This window comes from Mus pahari, chromosome 9 (assembly GCF_900095145.1).
Source record: "Mus pahari chromosome 9, PAHARI_EIJ_v1.1, whole genome shotgun sequence".
Taxonomy (NCBI): domain Eukaryota; kingdom Metazoa; phylum Chordata; class Mammalia; order Rodentia; family Muridae; genus Mus; species Mus pahari.
Window position 1 is genome coordinate 46439004 of NC_034598.1, and position 21587 is coordinate 46460590.

The 21587-nt window shown below is 39.9% G+C and overlaps 1 protein-coding gene and 1 pseudogene across 2 annotated transcripts; one reads left to right on the forward strand and one right to left on the reverse strand.

Moving 5' to 3' along the window:
* The first annotated feature begins 2061 nt into the window (after window positions 1-2061).
* LOC110326682 lies at window positions 2062-2534 on the forward strand (annotated as a pseudogene).
* A 1281-nt stretch (window positions 2535-3815) lies between these two features.
* LOC110326160 (zinc finger protein OZF-like) lies at window positions 3816-20034 on the reverse strand. Of its 2 annotated transcripts, none has more exons than XM_021204327.2 (4): window positions 19924-20034; window positions 6752-6878; window positions 6402-6548; window positions 3816-5555 (listed from the first exon to the last, which is right to left on the reverse strand). In XM_021204327.2, the coding sequence occupies exons 3-4, from the start codon at window positions 6476-6478 to the stop codon at window positions 4007-4009; spliced, it is 1626 nt and encodes a 541-aa protein (XP_021059986.1). In that variant the 5' UTR covers window positions 6479-6548; window positions 6752-6878; window positions 19924-20034; the 3' UTR covers window positions 3816-4006. The 2 variants fall into 2 exon arrangements, with proteins under 2 accessions (XP_021059986.1, XP_021059984.1); XM_021204325.2 differs by having other exon boundaries at window positions 3818-5555; window positions 6488-6548.
* Between the last annotated feature and the right edge of the window lie 1553 nt (window positions 20035-21587).

Consider the following 21587-nt stretch of genomic DNA (forward strand, 5'->3'; position numbering starts at 1 on the left):
GAAATCCCATTCTAAAAACAGACAAGATTTGGGGTATTTTTGCTAGGAGCTGCTGAAGAATATCATAACCCATGTAACCTGGTTTTCTGAGGATCCCATCTGGATATATAAGTGGCCTCGTAAAAAATAAAAAATACTGGTCTCCCAGTCATTATTGTTGGAACATCTGGAAAAAGAGCAGATAAAAGAATCTGACAGTTGATGCAATTCTCCTTTTTTGGCGATTAAGGTTGTGGGGAGCGGGCATGCCAAGCCCGTGTTCCCTGGCTGCAAGAATCTGAGCCTGCTGAGCCTGTGCAGACGATCATGTGCTGCCAACCTGATGAGTCACTGGCCTCCCTGCTGAACTCTGAAAGGATCCAGGAGAGGGGGGGAGGGATTAGGTCAGGACTGATGAAAACAGGATGCACCCCAGGCGGGAGGGAGAATGTTGTTTTGAAGGAGCTCAGAGAACTGAGAAAAACAGGATGTGCCCCGGAGGGAGGGAGGGGGGAGAATGCTATGGGAAAAAGCTGTAAACAGTTCAGCTGGAGAAAACAATTGAAGAAAGAAGTTGGAGTTAGTTGGAGACAGGAGAGGGTTAGAGAAAGGTGTTTGTGAGAGGGAGAGGAAAAAGCTGTTGGAAATAGAAGCTGCTTGAAACCTGCCTTGGCGTTTGTGTCGTTTTTTGCCCCTGTCTCTGCCAGTTGGAGTTCAGGGATTTGCAACAAAGGTAAGGAAAATGGTGTTTGCTGCAGGATCTATATCAAGTAAATGCTACCATGGAATTCATGGGACCTTTACAACCAGGATTTCCAACAGCTGTTACTACTCCTAAGGCATGACTTAATATACTGTAAAAGACTTGCTTTCAGTGTACTCTTTTTTTTTTTTTTTTTTTTTTTTTTTTTTATCTGAATCTAAAGAAAGATGTTTTTGGAAAGTTTTAACACGAGGAATGACAAACAGCCCCAACTTGGTGTCAAAAATTTGTTGCTACTGCTTTGAAGAGAGCTAGGGAGTTATACCCTCTGGCTTTTATTATNACTTAATATACTGTAAAAGACTTGCTTTCAGTGTTTTTTTTTTTTTTTTTTTTTTTTTTTTTTAACTTATCTGAATCAATGGAAAGATGTCTTTGGAAAGTTTTACCACGAGGAATGACAAACAGCCCCAACTTGGTGTCAAAAATTTGTTGCTACTGCTTTGAAGAGAGCTAGGGAGTTATACCCTCTGGCTTTTATTATACATTATATGGATGATATTTTGTTTTGGCTAAAAATAATAAAACTCTAGAAGTTATTTGTTGAAGTAAAAAATTGGGTTAATCCACTATGGATTCATTATAACTTCCCCAATAGAAATCAATATATTATTCCAATCTTCTATCAAGAAAATCTGATAATGTCTTCAGTAATCATTCTTAAATGAGTAGAGTTTAGAAAAGACATCTGAAAATCTCAAATGATTTCCAATAAACAGCTAGGGGACTTGAATTGAGTTAGACCTATGCTAAAAATTCCCACAGCACAACCACAACCTTTATTTGATGTTCTTAAGGAGAATTTTAATCTGTCATCGTCTAAAGAATGCACTGAACCTGCATGTATAGTATTAAAACAGGATGAAAATGCACTTAGGAATAATCAAGTTCAGCATATCTCATATCCCTATACTGTTCCTGCATTATTAGCTATCATTTCTCACAGTATCACTATGGAATTGCTCTGTGATAACAGGGCAATAGAATGGATACATTTTTCTGTTAGTTCAAAAAAGTTTTCACTCTGTATTAGTCTGTGGTTTCTGGACCAATAATTCTGGGCAGGTTTTAGACAAAACAATTATTTGGTCAAGAACCAATAGAAAATTTTATTCCTCTCTATCTCCCCGACCTGCTCGCAGGAAGCAGGCTAGGGAAGGCTTTTGCTGAGCCTCTGCCCCATAGCCGGACTCGGCCTCTAGGTGCTTCACCTCAGGCTGGCAGAGGCTGGGAAGGGAGCCCTAGGGCAGAAGTGGACATCGTTGTCAGTCAGGAATATGGACACAGCAGTGCTCCCACCCAGCTCCTAGGCTGCCGAGATGGCAGCTGCTGGTGCCCGAGGCCTGTGGGCCACCTACCACCAACTCATTGGATAAAGTGGACTTGTTGCTGCCAAAGAAATTGAGGCTGCTTTACAACCACCTGGCAGGCCCCAGAACAGTTTTCTTTTCTGGGCTCCGATAATGAAATGGGGATTGGTATGTGCTGAATTAGCTGACATGACCAGACCTGCAGAAAAACTCAGCACAGCTCAATCCACTGTGCTGATAGCTATAGGGTTTATTTGGTCAATGTACTCATAATAATTATACCAAAAAAATTGGAGTTTGTTCGCTGTTAATTTCTTTTTGGGGTCAGCAGGACCCTCTCAGCTGTTTAGGATTTGAGATATAATCAAGAACTCAAAAGGAATCCAGTAAGATCACCTGAACATTCTAGCTGTGGACAGCAACATTGGAATCTAGTGTATTTGATTACTGATAAGGTGATGCTAACTATTCTGATATTCTGATATATTTGAAAAGAAGGAAAACAAAATCTAACTAATAGCTAGCACTTGACTTCACAAAAAACAAAGCAAACTTTTAGTAACCGTCTTTACATATGCCTCAAGGGACTTTGCTTGTGGATGGCACCAATATTATTTTCTACCATTTGTCCATAATAAACCATAATTGGTCATATGTAAAAAAAGAAAAAAAAAATTATTCCTTATGATAAAAAACAGTTGTAAACTTTAGTGAATGTTTCAGATGATGTAGCACTGGCTTTTTCCACATATCCTTTTCAAGTTGATCATCATTTTCCTTTCAGTGAAACTACTGATTTGCATAAAGACATGTTAGTCTATTTCCTAGATATTCCAGGCCTCAGCATATACTTTCTGCACAAGTAGTATTTATAGATGCCACAAAAGTGGGTAAGGATACCCTGATTTCTAGAGAAACTTCACTGATTTTTACCTACTCAGGTTCTTCAATGAAACAGAATTACACATGATTTACATTGCTTTACAATGTTATGCTCAATATCTGAACATATATTCTGGTTCAAAATATAAAGTCCAAGTATTGCAATGCCTAGAAAAAAACATGGATCATTTTATTAGACACCTTTATTCTTGATTCACTACACATATGCATCACTCCACCTAGATCGCATATGTTTTTAAAATGACCTATCTTTGAAGCAGAGAATGAAAGGATAATGTAAGATTTAAACAGGAACCCTAAGTGCTTTGAATGCAATACTTCCTGGAACTTTACAATGCATTAATCACAATGGGTAAATAATGTCTTATGCTCTCAATATTTTGGTTAATTTCTTTGCTTTGTTAATTTCATCTTTTTAAAATTTCTAAACTGTGTGTTTACACATGTGCCATGGTGTGCATATACTAGTTAGTGAACAACTTACAGGTGTCTATTCTCTAGTTTCTCTATGTGTAAAATAGAGACCACACCAATCTAGTTAAATTTGGCAGGAAGTACCCTAAACTGATGAAAGAACTAACCCATTGGCTTTATTTCAATTTCAATAATATTTATGTTACAATCTGGTATGTTGGTATGCATAAAACCCAAGTATATTATTCAGAGAAAAACTCCCATGAGTGATGTAGCTATCCAAGAGAATGAAGTCAGGTCAACAAGCTTAGCAACAACCACCTTCAAACCCTAAGATAATTCTCTGCTATTCATTTGTGATTCTAAGAAAATATTAAGAACAAGTATATTTTCCTTAGTATAAACTTATGTAATATAAAAAATAATGACAACATAAATAACATTTTCATTTACACATAGATTTTACTATTTAAATTGTCATGAGACAATGGGTTCCTTTATTCTTAGATGACAACATGTTTGTGGCTTGAAAAGGAGACAACATTTTAACGATGTAATAGTTGTACTGTTACTCAAAAACCAGTGAGAGAACTTAGTGGAGAAAATGAATATGGTTTGAAATGCTATATCTCAATTACTATCCTTCAGGGGAATTTTCTTCTTTGTCTGTATGCTTTCTTTCATGCTTTTGAAGGGTACCAATTTGTGCAAAGGATATACCACATTTCTTACATTCAAAGAGTTTCTCTCCAGTATGATTTTTTTCATGCATGTGAAGACTACTGCGATATGAAAAGGTTTTACAACAATGCTTACATTGAAAGGGTTTCTCTCCAGTATGAATTCTCTCATGTATTTGAAGATAGCTGGAACAGGCAAAGGTTTTACCACATTGGTTACATTCATAAGGTTTCTCTCCAGTATGACTTGTTTCATGTAGTCTAAGACTACTGCGATATGCAAAGGCTTTACCACATTGATTACATTCATAAGGCTTCTCTCCAGTATGAATTCTTTCATGCCTTTGAAGATGACTGTGATATGCAAAGGCTTTACCACATTGATTGCATTTATAGGGTTTCTCTCCAGTATGAATTCTTTCATGCATTTTAACATGGCTGCTACGTGCAAAGGTTTTACCACATTGACTGCATTTATATGGTTTCTCCCCAGTATGAATTCTTTCATGTATTTGCCGGGTACTGTGACATGTAAAGGCTTTACCACAATGATTACATTCATAGGGTTTCTCCCCAGTGTGAGTTCTTTCATGCTTGTGAAGACTATTGCTATATGCAAAGGCTTTACCACATTGATTACATTTATAGGGTTGCTCACCAGTATGAATTCTTTCATGTATTTGAAGATTACCATTACATGAAAAGGCTTTACCACATTGATTGCATTCATAGGGTTTCTCACCAGTATGAATTCTTTGATGCTTGTGAAAATGACTTTTATATGCAAAAACTTTACCACACTGATTACATTCATAGGGTTTCTTTCTAGTATGAATCCTTTCATGTATTTGAAGGTAATTAGGACATGCAAAGGTTTTACCACATTGATGATATTCATACTTTGTGTCTCTAATATTTATCTTACATATGTGATGATTACTGTGAAATGTAATGTCTTTATCTCTTTCATTATATTCATAGGATGTTATTTTGGAATTATTTCTTTGGTGTAACTGTAAAGAGGCTTTATCACATTGAATATAATCATAGAGATACTCTTCATTGTAGGTTGTGTTCTGTATTTGAAGATACCTGTGATAGTTAAAGCTTTTACTACTTGGCTCACATCCATTATGCTCTTTTCCTAGATGAGCTATTTTACATCTTTGAAGAGAAAAAGAAGAACTAAGATCTTTACCACACTGATTGCATTCATAATATTTTCCTATAGTGTGAGTCACACTACATATGCAAAGTAAACCATGACAGACAGGAGCTTTTCCACATTCCTTGTATTCATAAGGCTTTTCTCCATTGGGAGTATTTTGGTGAATTCCCATTGAAGCTGGAAAATCATTTACTTGTAAACTTATATCACATTCACCATGTCTTCTCATAGTGGGGATGACTACATATCTTCTAATTGTTCTGGGAAAAAGAGAGGTGCACTGCTTCTTTCCATAGCCCTTTGCTTTACATGTACTATACTGAGAACAGTTGAAATACCTATTAAAAGAAGAATAACAAATAAAAGATTTTCATGTTGTATTCATACAGTTTAATTAATGCTCTGTTCCTCATAGATGCATGGTATAGGGACTCAAGTTTCTCCACCACAACAATCTTCTTAACTCTTATAAACTGCTGTCTGCCTAAACTACACTAAGTCGCTACAAGTATATGAGTAATACTAGCTTTACTATGATTCATTTGTAACAGGTCTTGGACATACACTAATACCCTAATTAATGTATATGTCATTTATGATATTTCAATGGAATAAAATTAAGTAGATAGACACTTATACAAAAGGGTTCTTATGAGGCTGTGATTAAAATTGTGACATCTTCTAAGGCTTTGGTTCCTTCTCTTGTTTCTTATTGGGCTACTAATTAGCTACCTGAGATTGAACTGTATGGTGTGTGTACTTGTGTGTCAACTTGTCACAAGCTGGGGTTATCACAGAGAAAGGAGCTTCAGGTAAGGAAATGCCTCCGTGAGATCCAGCTGTAAGGCATTTTCTCAATTAGTGATCAAGTGGGGAGATCCCCTTGTGGGTGGTACCATCTCTGGGCTGGTAGTCTTGGATTCTATAAGAAAGCAAGCTGAGCAAGCCAGGGGAAGCAAGCCAGTAAGAAACATCCCTCCATGGCCTCTGCATCAGGTTCTGCTTCCTGACCTGCTTGAGTTCCAGTCCTGACTTCCTTTGGTGATGAACAGGAGTATGGAAGTGTAAGACGAATAAACCCTTTCCTCCCCAACTTGCTTCTTGGTAGTGATGTTTTGCACAGGAATAGAAAGGGACTAAGGCAGTGTGTAAGAATTTAAAAATCCTCACAAAACTGTGCTTACATTATTTTTTTCTTCATTAAAACTTCAGGGTACATTATAAATTTCTTCAGAGGTACATTATGTATCAGCTTCCACATGAAAATTACCTTCCATGTCTTCTAGAGCTTTGACAACATTCTTCATTATTGTGGTCTTCCCATTCATAGCCTAAAATATAGAACCAGAAAATGTATGAGATACTGTTGGAAATTATGTAAAATTTAAATTATTGTCTTCACTGAATCTTGTAACAATGCTTAATTTATTCACCACATTCATTTTTTTCACAATCAAAATTACAGAAGAGCACTCATCTCTAAGAAAGGTTTGTTTCCCTAACTTATGAAGTGAAGGAAATTTCATGTTATTACCTATACAAGTAAGGTTCCAGTAGGTCTCCAGCATGACATCTTTGTAGAGACTCTTCTGAGAAGTATCCAGCAAAGCCCACTCTTCCTGAGAGAAGTTCACATGCACATCCATAAAAGTCACTGCATCCTAAAGCATATCACATATATGTATGTATATATAGAGAGAGCATAAATGCAAATATACGAAATGTATTTATACACATACACACAAAAACATAATAGAAATGGTGATTCTGGAGAAAGGTGTGCCTGCACCAGGGACCCCACCACCTCCTGTCTCCCAGGAGGTCTGCCCTAACCAGGGACAAAGGTGAACTCCACAGTCCAGTATACATGAGTTCTATCCTGCTTTGCCTGAGTCCCATTGCCCTTCTGGTCTGCACCTCCACCTGCACCCATGGCAGACTGCCATGCCTGGTCCCACCTCCCACCCAACAGCTTGCCTGTCTTCCAGGAAGTCTGCCCTAACAAGGGACACAGGAGGATGGCTCTAACCAGAGACACAGGAGGCCTGTTCTAACCAGGGACATAGGAGGCCTGCTTTAACCAGAGACAGTACTGCCTGCCTCCCAGGAGATGCTCCAATCCGAGACAACCAGGCCAGTTAACACTAGAGATAACCAGATGGTGAAAGGCAACCACAAGAATAAAAGCAACAGAAGACAATGAAATGTGGCACGATCAGAACCCAGTTCTCCTACCACAGCAAGCCCTGGAAACCCTAACACAGCTGAGGAGCAAGATTCTGACCTAAAACCCCATCTCATGAAGACAATAGAGGCCTTTAAGGAGGATATAAATAACTAGGAAAACAGCCCATCTGTCTCCCAGGAGGTCTGTCATAACCAGGAACACAAATTAACATGCCCGCTTGCAGACCCCAAAGCTAGCCTGTCTTCCAGGAGATCTGATCTAACTAGGGACACAAGGACACAGGAACACAGTAGGCCTGCTCTAACCAGGTCACACAGCTCTACCTGCCTCCAAGGAGGCCTGCTACAGTCTAAGAAACCCAGACCAGTTAAAACCAGAGATAAACAGATGGCAAAAGGCAAGCACAAGAACATAAGCAAAAGTATGAATGAAAAGTGTTTCCATAAGGAATGTTAAACAGTCCTACCTAGTGACAATATTTTGTACAGCAGCCGTTAGAGATAATTTGTAAACAATTTCCTCAGTCTATAATTTACCATTATATGGGTAATACTCTGCCTGCTGATTCAGATGCAAATACCTTAAAAAAAAAGTATTTGATTAAGAGATTTTTGCCTTCTTGGGGATTACAAATTGCTCCTGAAGAAATATAAAGTAGAGATTCTATTAACTGTCTAGGATATAAGGTAGGTCTACAGAAAATTTGACCGCAGAAGGTACAAATAAGGAGATAACACTTCATGATTTTCAAAAATTGTTGAGAAATAGTAAATGGCTAAGACTCAGAATTGGATTAACAATTCAAGAGCTAAGTAATTTATTTCAAACCTTACAAGGTGATTATGACTTGAATAGTCCAAGAAAAGTATCAGGTGAAACTGAAACATAGTTGGCTGTGGTAGAAAAGAAATCACAGGATGCCCATGTATGCCCTTTAGATCCAAAGCTGAGTTGTATTTTAGTTCTTTTGCCTTCTACTTATTCTCCTATAGGAATTCTTACGCGGAGAGAATATCTTAGAATAGATATTTTTACCACACCAGCAGAGTAAAAAAATTAAAGACCTATGTAGAAATGGTTTCTGAATTGATTCTGATAGGAAAAATGAGACTTTACTGATTTGCAGGAATAGACCCAGGAGAAATTGTGATACATTTTTTTTTACTACTGCTGAAAAGGACTCATTACAGTCAGAAAATGAATGCTGGCAAGGAGCCTGTGGGGTACTCTTGAGGGGGGAGAGATTAACAACAAGAGACTTCAGTTTACAAAAAGAACTAATTGGATTCTTATAACCATGTGTTTTTCCACCCTCATCCTTGCACCCAATATAACAACTCTGAGACATTATTATTTCATATGCCTAGGCAGAATTCTCTGACTAGCTCATAACTTAATATCACATTTTTTTTTACTTATTTATTATATGTAAGTATACTGTAGCTGTATTCAGACACCCCAGAAGAGGGCGTCGGATCTTGTTATGGATGGTTGTGAGCCACCATGTGGTTGCTGGGATTTGAACTCAGGACCTTCAGAAGAGCAGTCAGGTGCTCTTACCCACTGAGCCATCTCACCAGCCCCTTAATATCACATTTATTCTATTCTATATATGCCATATGTCCAGTTACCTTTCCTAAATTTCATGCATCCGACTTCCTCAGAGTCCAAGGCAAATCTCTTTCTGATTATCTTCCACAATTCTAATCTCCCTCTGCCAGTTGTCTCACCTTCTACTTTCTGCCTCAGCTAAGAGGCCATCAGAGTTTTACTGACCAGGTGGTGCTTCCATACAGTGCACAAGAGACTCTTTTTACATTTCTCTCTTTTAGTCCAATAAAAGGCTTTTTTTCTCACACCAGCAAACTATATACAATAAAAGCAATTATAAAACCTATCAGGTAAGATTTACATTCACAATGTCCAGTCCATCTGTATTTGGCAGCCTTGGAGAAAGTATGTTACCATTTATCCTATCTTGGTTAGTTCAAAGTTCTGCACCTAATCATTTTCTATCATAACCTGCATTACCAACCTAAAAACATCTTCAGAGACCTTTAAATACTTTCTTAAATCCTATAAAACTTCAGTTTATATGTGAGACTACAACTAACTAGTCTTCAACCCCATCAGAGACCTGAGAAGGAATACATATTACCTAAGTATGGAGGAATTGTAGGCAAGCAGCTTCCCAAACCATAGAAATAACAGAGTTAGGTAGCTGACTAGACAGTTCCTCAAAATACCTCTATAATGTTGGAGCATCCATCTGGATCAGTATATCTGACAGACATCTTTGTGATGCAGGACTTATGAGAGACTGCTTACCTTGTCTTTACAAAGATGGGCAAAAGAAAAAAAAAAGAGCCTTATATTGGATTAAAAGGAGACATTGGGGTGATCTTTTTGTGGACTGTGTATGGCTTCATAGTGTTTTGTAAACCCTCCACCCAACACTTTCTGATTGGTTTAATAAAGAGCTGAATGGGTAACAGCTGAGCAGGAGAGGAGAGGCAGAACTTTCAGCAGAGATAGAAACTCAGGGAAAGAATCAAGCCTGGGAAGACTCACCAGTGAGAGTTGGAGGAGTTGGACATATGAAACTGAGGCAAGAAAATGAGCCACGTAGCATAACATAGATTAACATAAATGGGTTAATTTAATTTATAAGTCCTAGTTGGGAACAAGAGTAAGCTAAGGCCCAACGTTTTGATAAATAATAAAAGGTCTTTTTGTCATTATTTGGAAGCTGACAGTTCAAAGAATGTCTATATGGTTATAAAGCTGGAGCTTTCTTCCAGGATGCTACACTGAGGCATGGTTTCTGTTCAAAGCAGGACAGAGAGACTGGGATGAGGGCGCAGGTAAGCACAGTCCTGATATGTCCTAATATCCACCGTACCTGCATATTCTCCTCCATATTTCATTTCCCTTAGTGTAATGGAGTGATCATCTACAAAGAGTACACTAAGGCATGTATAGGATAGTAGCTTGTCATACCACCCATAGAATGCTAAAATCCTAATTCACCAAAAGTCAAATGCAACAAATATGTATTCATTCGTGTGTTCTTGAGTCTATCCTCTGCCAAATAGCCAAGCTGTCTGTTCAAGCCCTTACTCCCCACTGCCCAGCCCGCCAAGTATTGAGATTTTAGGCCTAAGTGACAATGCCAGGATAAGAAATGTTAAACTAGTATCTACCAGAAATCAGTCTTTGAATAGACTGCTTATGAGTCTATGAGACAGAATATGTTGCTGCTGTTTAGATAGTAAAGAAACAGATGGGAACAGGAAAGAGGGTAGTGATGATGTGTCTATCTTAGGGTTTCTATGGCCATAATAAACACATGAACAAAAGCAACTTGAGTATCTGTTTCTTGGGCTTACACTTCCACAACATAGTTCATCATTAAAGGAAGTCAGGAAAGTAACTCAAACAGGGTAAGCATCTAGAGGAAGGAGCTGATATATAGGTGATGGAGGGTGTGACTTACTGGCTTGCTCAGCCTTCTTTCTTACACAATGCAGGACCACCAATCCACGAATAGCTCCACCCATGATGGGCTGGGCCCTCCCCACCAATCACTAATTAAGAAAATACCCTACAGACTTGCCTGCAACTTGATCTCATGAAGTCATTTTCTGAATTGAAACCTCCTCCTTTCAGATGACTGAAGTTTGTGTCAAATTCACATAAAAATAACAGTCAAAGAAAATGTAAAGAGCAAAAAGCTCCTCACCCAAAGCATCCAAGAAATCCAGGACACAATGAGAAGATGAAACCTAAGCATAATAGGTAGAGAAGAGAGTGAAGATTCCCAATTTAAAAGGATCAGCAGATATCTTCAACAAAACTATAGAAGAAAACTTCCCTAACCTAAAGAGATGCCCATGAACATACAAGAAGTCTACAGAACTCCAAATAGATTGGACCAGAAAAGAAATTCCTGCTGTCACATAATAATCAAAACACCAAATGCACTAAACAAAAAATATTAAAAGCAGTAAGGGAAAAAGGTCAAGTTACATATAAAGGCAGACCTACCAGAATTACACCAGACTTTTCACTAGAGACTATAAAAGCTAGAAGATCCTGGGCAGATGTTATATAGACCTTAAGAGATCACAAATGCCAGTCCAGGCTACTATACCCAGCAAAACTCTGAATTACTATAGATGGAGAACCCAACATATTTCGTGACAAAACCAAATTTACACAATATCTCTCCATAAATCCAGCCCTACGAAGGATAACAGATGGAAAACTCCAATACAAGGAGGTAAACTACACACTAGAAAAAGCAAGAAAGTAATCTTTCAACAAACCCAAAAGAAGATAGCCACACAAACATAATCCCACCTCAAACAACAAAAATAACAGGAAGGAACAATCACTATTCATTACTATCTTTGAACATCTTAAATCAATGGATTCAGTTCCCCAATAAAAAGACATAGACTAACAGACGGGATACGTAATTAGGATGTAACATTTTGCTGCATATAGGAAACACATCTCAGTGACAAAAAGAGACACTACCTCAGAGTAAAGGGCTAGAAAATTTCCAAGCAAATGGTCCCAAGAAACAACTAGAGTAGTCATTCTAATATTGAATAAAATTGACTTTCAACCAAAAGTTATCAAAAAAGATAAGGAAAGACACATCATACTCATCAAAGGAAAAATCTACCAAGAACTCTCAATTATGAACATCTATGCTCCAAATGCAAGGGCACCCACATTCATAGAAGAAGCATTACTAAAGTTCAAAGCACACATCACACCACACACAATAATAGTGGAGACTTCAAAAGCCTGCTCTCGTCAATGGACAGATCATGGAAACAGAAACTAAACAGAGACACAGTGACACTAACAGAAGTTACAGACCAAATGGATTTAACAGATATCTATAGAACATTTTATCCTAAAACAAAAGGATATACCTTCTTCTCAGCACATCATGGTTACCTTCTCCAAAACTGACCATATAATCAGTCACAAAACAGGCCACAAGAGATACAAGAAGAATGAAATGATCCTATGCATCCTATCAGATCACCACAGACCAAGGCTGGTCTTAAATAACAACTAAAACAGCAGAAAGCCCACACATGCGTGGAAGCTGAACAATGCCCTACTCAATGATAACTTGGTTGAGGAAGAAATAAAGAAATTAAAGACTTTTTAGAATTTAATGAAAAGGAAGGCAGACCATACTTAAACTTATGGGACACAATGAAAGTAGTACTAGGAGGAAAACACATAGCTCTGGGTGCCTCCATAAAGAAACTGGAGGAAGCATACCCCACCAGCTTGAAAACTCACCTGAAAGCTCTAGAACAAAAAGAAGTAAATACACCCAAGAGGAGCAGAGAGCAGGAAATAATCAAACTCAGGGCTGAAATCAACCAAGTGTAAACAAAAAGAACTATACAAAGAATCAACAAAACCAGGAGCTGCTTCTTTGAGGAAATCAACAAGATAAACCCTTAATCAGACTAACCAGAGGGCACAGAGACAGTATCCAAATGAACAAAATCAGAAATAAAAAGGTAGACATAACAACAGAAACTGAGGAAATTAAAAAAAAAAAAACAAAACATCAGATCCTTCTATAAAAGCCTATATTCAACAAAACTGTAAAACCTGGATGAAATGGACAATCTTCTAGACAGATACCAAATACCAAAGTTAAATCAGGATCAGATAAATCATCTAAACAGTCCCATATCACCTAAAGAAATAGAAACAGTCATCATTATAAGTCTCCTAACCAGTTAAAAAAGTCTAAAACCAGATGGTTTTAGTGCAGAATTCTATCAGACCCCTTCTCAAACTATTCCACAAAATAGAAACAGAAGGAACACTATCCAATTAGTTCTATGAAGCCACAGTTATGCTGATACTAAAAACCACAAAAAGACCCAACAAAGAAAGAGAACTTCAGACCAATTTCCCTTATGAATATTGATGCAAAATACTCAAAAAAAAAAAAAAAATCTCACAAACTGAATCCAAGAACATATCAAAACAATACTTCACCATGATCAAGTAGGCTTCATCCCAGGGATGCAGGGATGGTTCAATATATGGAAATCCATCAACTTAATTCACTACATAAACAAACTCAAAGGAAAAAAAAACAACACATGGTCATTTGATTAAATGATGAGAAAGCATTTGATAAAATCCAACATCCCTTCATGTTAAAAGTCTTGGAAAGATCAGGAATTAAAGGCCCATACCTAAGCATAGTAAAAGTAATATACAGCAAGCCAGTAGCCAACATCAAACTAAATGGAGGGAAACTTGAAGCAATCCCACTAAAATCAAGGACTAGACAAGGCTGCCCACTCTCTCCTACCTATTCAATATGATGCTTGAAGTCCTAGCCAGAACAGTTAGACAACAAAAGAAGGTCAAATGGATACAAATTGGAAAGGAAGAAGTCAAACTATCACTATTTGCAGATGATACAATAGTATACTTAAGTGACCCCAAAAATTCCACCAGAGACTTCCTAAACCTGATAAACAACTTCAGCAAAGTGGCTGGATATAAAATTAACTGATACAAATCAGTAGCCTTCCTTTATACAAGTGATAAACAGGCTGAGAAAGAAATTTGGGACATGACACTTTTCACAATTGTCACAAATAATATAAAATATCTTGGTGTGACTCTAACCAAACAAGTGAAAGATCTGTATGAAAAGAACTTCAAGTCTCTGAAGAAAGAAATCTAGGAAGACCTCAGAAAATGGAAAGATCTCCCATGCTCGTGGATTGATAGGATTAATATAGTAAAAATGGTCATCTTACTAAAAGCAATCTACAGATTCANTGCAATCTCCATCAGAATTCCAACTCAATTCTTCATAGTGTTAGAAAGAGCAATTCTCAAGTTAATTTGGAATAACAACAAACCCAGGGTAGTGAATATTATTCTTAAGAATAAAAGAACATCTGGGGGAATCACAATCCCTGACCTCAAGCTATACTATAGAGCAATGTGATAAAACTGCATTGTATTGGTACAGAGATAGACAGGTAAATCAGTGGAATAGAATTGAAGACTCAGAACTGAAACCATACACCTATGGTCACTTGACCTTTGACAAAGAAGCTGAAACCTTCTAGTGGAAAAACCCCAGCATTTTCAACAAATGGTGCTGCTTCAACTGATGGTCAGCATGTAGAAGAATGTGAATCAATCCATTCTTATCTCCTTGTACAAAGCTCAAGTCCAGATGGATCAAGGACTTCCATATAAAACCAGATACACTGAAACTAATAGAAGAGAAAGGGGGAAAGAGTCTTGAATACATGGGGACAGGGCAAAAGTTCCTGAACAGAACACCAATGACTTATGCTCTAAGATCAACAATTAACAAATGGGGCCTCATAAAATGACAAAGCTTCTGTAAGCAAAGGACACTATAAACAGGACAAAACTGCAGCCAACAGATTGGGAAAAGATTTTTACCAATCCTATATCCAATAGAGGGCTAATATCCAATATATACAAAGAACTCAAGAACTTAGACTCCAGAGAACCAAATAACCCTATCAAAAACTGGGGAACAGAGCTAAGCAGAGAATTTTCAACTGAGGAAACTCGAATGGCAGAGAAGCACCTAAATAAATATTCATCATCCTTAGTCATTAGGGAAATGCAAATCAAAATGACCCTGAGATTCCACCTCATACCAGTCAGAATGACTAAGATCAAAAACCCAGGTGACAGCAGATGCTGGTGAGGATGTTGAAAAAGAGGAACACTCCTCCATTGCTGGTAGGATTGCAAGCTGGTTCAACCACTCTGGAAATCAGTTTTGTAGTTCCTAAAAAATTGGACATAGTACTACCTGAGGACCCAGCTACACCTCTCCTGGGTTTATACCCAGAAGATGCTCCAACATGTAATAAGAACACATGCTCCACTATGTTCATAGCAGCCNTATTTATAATAGCCAGAAGCTGGAAAGAACCCAGATGTCCCTCAACAGAGGAATGGATACAGAAAATGTGGCACATTTACATAATGGAGTACTACTCAGCTATTAAAAACAATGATTTCATGAAATTCACAGGCAAATGAATGGAACTTGAAAATTTCATCCTGAGTGAAGTAACTCAGTAACAAAAGAAGACACACAGTATACCCTTACTGATGAGTGGATATTAGCCCAAAAGTTCAGAATACCCAAGATACAATTCACAGACCATATGAAGCCCAAGAAGGAAGATCAAAGTATGGGTGATTTAGTGCTTCTTAGAAGGGGGAACAAAATACTCACGGGAGGAAATATGGAGACAGTATGGAGCAGAGACTGAAGGAAAGGTCATCTAGAGCCTGCCCCATCTGAGGATCCTTCCCATATACAACCACAAAACTGGGACACTATTGTGGATGCCAGGAAGTGCTTGCTGATGGGTGCCTGATATGGATGTCTCCTTAGAGGCCTTGACAGAACCTGACAAATAGAGGTGGATGCTTGAAGCCAACCATTGGATGGAGCATGGGGTTCCCGATGGAGGAGTTGGAGAAGGGACTGAAGGAGCTGAGGGGGTTTGCAGCCCCATATGGGGAGCAACAGTGTCAACAGGCCAGACCCCCTGGAGCTCCCAGGGACTGGACCACCAACCAAAGACTACACATGGAGGGACCCATGGCTCTGGCTGCATATGTGGCAGAGGATGGCCTTGTTGGACATCAGTGGGAGGAGTAGCCCTTGGGCCTGAGGGTGTTTGATGCCCCAGTGTAGGGGAATGCCGGGGCAGGAAGGCAGGAGTGGGTGGGTAGGGGAGTACCTTTATAGAAACAGGGGGAATGGGAATGGGAATGGGATGGGAGTTTCCAAAGCAGAAACCTAGAAAGAGGAAAGTATTTGAAATGTAAATAAAGAAAATATTCAATTAAAAAAAACCAATGACTCCAAGAAATTTGCAGGCAAATGGATGGATCTAGAAAATGTCCTGAGTGAGGTAACTCAATCACAAAAGAACATACATGGTATATACTCACTAATAAGTGAATATTAGGCAAAAAGCATGGAATACCCACAATACAATATGGACCACATGAAACTCAAGAGTAAGGAAGACCAAAGAGTGAATAATCAAGGGAAATAGAAGGTGGGAGGGACTTGGGACGAAGAGGGGCAGAATCAGGTATGGGAGGAAATGGAGGAAATGTACAGAGGGTCAGAAAATTGAACAGGGATGTATAGAAATGGGGGATGGGGAACTGGGGGGGGGGTAGCAACCAGAAAGTCCCAGATGCCAGGAAAGCAAGAGCCTCCCAGGACCCCACAGGGGTGACATTAGCTGAAGTACCCCACAAAAGGGAGGGAGAACCTGTCAAGACCATATCCAGAGGTCAGGCATACCCCACTTTCCCCCTTCCACTTGAGGGATGGGGCCACCCACCCATCTCCAAAATTTTAACCCAGAATTGCTCCTGTCTAAAGAAGATACAGGGACAAAGATTGGAACAAAGACTGGAGGAAAAACCATTCAGAGACTGGGGATCAATCCCACATGCAGATGTCAAACCCAGACACTATTGCTGATGCCAAGAAGTGTTTGCTGACAGGAGCCTGATACAGCTGTCACCTGAGAGGCTCTGCCAGGTCCTGACCAATACAGATGTGGACACCGGCAACCAATCATTGGACTGAGCACGGGGACCCCAATGGAGGAGTTAGGGGAAAGACTGACTTATCAGGTATCAATAGGAGGGGAGGCTCTTGGTCCTGTGAAGGCTTGATGCCCCAGTGTAGAGGAATGCTAGCATGGTGAGGCATTAGTGGGTGGGTGAGTGAGCACCCTCATAGGAGCAGGGTAAGGCAGGATGGGATGGGGGTTTGCAGAGGGGAAACTGAAAGGGGATAACATTTGAAATGTAAACAAATAATATTTCAAAGTTTTAAAAATATCTAAAGCTTTAGACATACATAGCAAACTTCATTGTGCATACAGACCTTAGAGTTTCTGGCCAAGTAAAAAGAATAAACAGGACATTAAAAAAAAAAAAAAAACCAACTCCAAACAAAAATCTTTTTAAAAAATTCTCATTAGAATCAACCAAAAAATGTCTATGGCTCCCTCCTTTGCTTTTCTTTGGCCAGCTTCACCCCATATGGGGGAGGTACACTGCACTGTGCTCTTTCACGGGCTCAGAGACTACATTAGGCAGGATTCTCCAACCATTCCTTTTTCAAGTGACTAAGTGCAGTCTTGAGTTGAGAGAACCAGCCAGCCTTCAAGTCCACCACCAGTATGCCCTTGTTCTAGTCTAATGATACTGTCTGGGTCAAGTGAGTAGCCAAAGGGACAGTTCACCTAGCCTGGAAGAACCCTAAAAGGTGTTCTCCACTCTGTGGAAGTGAAGGTAGCGGGCATTACACCATGGATCCACTACAGCCAGATCAAAAAGTTAATGCCATAAATACTGCCAAATGTCTATATCTGGACTATGGACCAATTCAAATTAAAGTTTCGTTGGTTTTCCAGGTCCTTCCACTCCTTTCCTCTCTACCTTCACCTGAGTCTTACATGGTATGAATAAAGGGTCATGGTACAGCCCCAAGTGGCCTCAGGCCTGGGTCTGGAAACTAAGAAAAATATATCCAAGGAAGATATTAGCTAATGTAACTACAAACCAGGAACCCATATTTATGTTGACCTTTGCTCACTGATGTCCAGTTTAAATGTCAGGTTGTATTACAGAAAGGAAAGATATAGGGGTTTACCTATGCAGATAGAAATACAGACTTTACAGCTCTACACATGCCCTGCAGCTGAGCCCCCTGGATGCCAGAAAGAAGAAAGTTCCCCTTATACAAATAGTGTTTCTAAAACTGTGGATTCCAGAAAAGTTCCCTTAAAAGGATTCTGGCCTTGGGCAAACAGGAGAAACCCAGAGAATCAGCCTCTCTTCTATCTCTTTTGATCCCTTACAAACTAAGTACACAGGTTGATCAAGATCTAATGCTATTAAAAATTTTCTATTAAAACAACAGAGTCCCTTAGAAATGATCCTACAAAATTGAAAAGGCTTTGACTTACTTCTTCTGACAGAAAAGAAATTATGTCTGGCTTTGGAAAAAAACAAAAACAAAACTGTTGTTTCTATGCTATTTAACCAGAACTAATTTAAGAATTACTGCTATGGTTAGGGATAAAATTGATACTAGTTTCCCTTTTCTTGATCCCCTGGCTAACTACTCTGCTTTGGGCACTGACTGAGCCTTTAGTTTTCGTTCTGATTGGATTAACAGTGGGGTCCTACATCTTAAACTAAAATAGGATGAAGTCATGATTTGATACATTCACTAAGACCAGTGGGGGATGTAACAAGGGCCCTGACTCTATGGTGACAGTACCATTCAAGCTGTAACTTCAGCGCATAGACAGTACCATCTGCCAACAATTAAACCAAAGGCCTAGTCCATCAAAGTCCACAGTTGTGGGATAGTCTCTGCATGTACTACCTTACTCATGTTGTCAACATGGTTTTTGTACATGAGAAAGGCTCAGGGTATACTGGCATGAACTTGCCTTAGCAGGGAGCTGAGCTAACCCTTGAGTAGAAAGTAACTATGTGGTTTCCTGCCATCTTGGCTATTATATCACTATCATATAGATTTTGAGCTATAGATCCATAGGCTCAATGAAAAGTCTAACAATTTATGCTTTTAACAACAGAAAGCTGATGAGAAACAGTATTCATGAATGAAAATTGGTCAACAAAGGAGTGACATCCTCTGGGGCTATATTGTAGCTAAGCAGTGGTGGCCCACGCCTTTAATCCCAGCCCTTGGGAAGGAGAGGCACATTTGTACTTCTGTGAGGCCAGCCTAGTCTACACAGAGAAATCCTGCTTCAAAACAAAACAAAACAAAACAAAACCTCCATACACAAGCAACCAACCAAGCCAAGAAAACAATCTAATCAAAAACAACTTCCTGGGAAAGAATAAAAAAGATCGACAAAATATGAGAAGGAAAAAACCCACACCATAAAACTGTGTCAATTTTGACAACTCAGGCAGGGAAACACAGTGAGTCTGGCCTTACTAACGCACGTGACTGGACCTCCGTGGCATCTACATGCGAATGTGTTAGTGACACAGACTGATCACTGCGCAGAGTTAACTGCGATGGATGCTACGCCCGAATGTCACGTGCCCGGTGCAGAACTTTAGAGGACACAGAGGAACTAGAGCTCTGCCAGTCAGAAAATCTGCCTTTCCTGGAGACGGTAAAAGCAAGTGAGGCGCTCACTGCATGGTGACGTCAGCCTCAGGGATGTTTTTACACAAAGGCTCCGGGCTCCTCATACTCGGAGCAGGAGCAATCAGGGGAACTTAAGGACGTCATTCAGGGAGGTGCAGGGAACTCAAGTGAACAAACAGAGAACACCTGACGCTGATTCCCGCAGCCCCTGGACGAACGCCACAGGGGCTCCCCCGGATCCGCCCCGCATTTGGACAGCGATCCAGCTCACCATGGCGCAGGCTGCGAACTCGCACAGCTCTCCTCACAGCTCCCGGCAACAGATCACAGCAAAGCACACGGAATCACAGCCGACTGACTCCTACAGAGCCTCAGCCAAGACCGCAGTATGGCGGACCGGAAGTGCTCTCCCATTCTAACTGCCCGGTCCACCTGGAGTCCCTGATTGGCTAGTAAGGCTTGAGTGACAGGGACAGCTCCCACAGTGACAGATTGCACTGCTGTTTCCAGCCCTGGCTTCCACCTCAGGCACAGAACAGCCCCAGACCTGAGGAGTCTGGCACTGCAGTAGAACTCGGGCCTGAACTGCAAAGTTGTCCCTACACTTTTCCTACACTCAGTAGACACTCCTCCTTCGAGTAGGCATAGGGTCTCTAGCTTGCAATGATCATTAAACAATGTACAGGGGGGTGAACTCACTGCCTCGCGGCTATATGGGCGCCCAGCCTATCCAAGTCGAACTTAAACTACCTAATTGATATCCACCATTCAGGCATTAGCATTTTCAGTAAGGTTGCTCACATCTCTCTCCACTGCATATTAGTAGCCAAAAGATTAACTTTCCCAACTTTTTGTGGTGACACTGGCCTATCATGTCAGCATTTGGGAGGTGAAAGCAAGATATAAAAACATTTAAGTCTGGTCTACAGAGTGAGTTTCAGAACAGTCAGGAAAAAACAAAACAAGCAAACAACTAAAATGCAAGAGACTTGATTTATGACACCAAATGCAAACAATTAGGCTTCCCAAACAGGAGGTGACCAGGGTCAGGACCTGGAATGAGAGACAGATATAGACAGTTTGAGATCAGTATGTCTTGCATAACCCAATGGCTCACGTTAACTGAGTTTATTAAGATGTACTGCTCTGACATATTATTTGTACATTATCTCCAAGGCATTTCTTTTTCATTAAACAACTAACTTTACTCTGAGTTGGCAAAGAAAAGAAAATCAAGGAAGACAGAAAACGAAGACATTTGTGATGAAAGGAGTAAGAATCATGAAGACAGGATCTGTCCAGTAACACCCTTTGCAGGATGTGTCAAGGTCTGTCTTTCTGTATAGACTTTGCCTCAAGCCTGCTCAGGCTGTGCTTACACAGAATCCTGACTGGAGACTGGATTTACTGTGTGTTCTTCTTACCTATAAGGATCTGGGACCTAGAAGGCTGTTCACCACACATCTGGGCAGTGACTCCCATGGGGACTAAGGTGCTAGATGTCATGTGCATGCATACAACACTGCTGTCCTGTACCTATGACACTTGCTTATGCTACTGGGTTGACCACACAGGTGCTGGGTAGATGACAACCACACATGAACAACTCCCTTCTCTGTTGGTGTGTGTGTGTGTGTGTGTGTGTGTGTGTGTGTGTGTGTGTGTGTGTGTATGTGGCACAGTCTCCAAGGCACTTGCCTGCATGCCTTCCATCTGACAGACCTTACTCTTGGTGGTGGATTTCATCACCAAGCATCATTATCATGCTGTCTTACAACCTCTGTATTCTGGACTTTTAAAATTCAGCTCAGACCACCACTTCCTGAGGGTTATTCAGATAAGCACTCAGGGACATCTCTTGCCTAGCAGGTGAAGTGTACAATGCTCCTCTCTCCAACACTGCTGTGCATCTAGAACTGTACCTTTGACATCTCA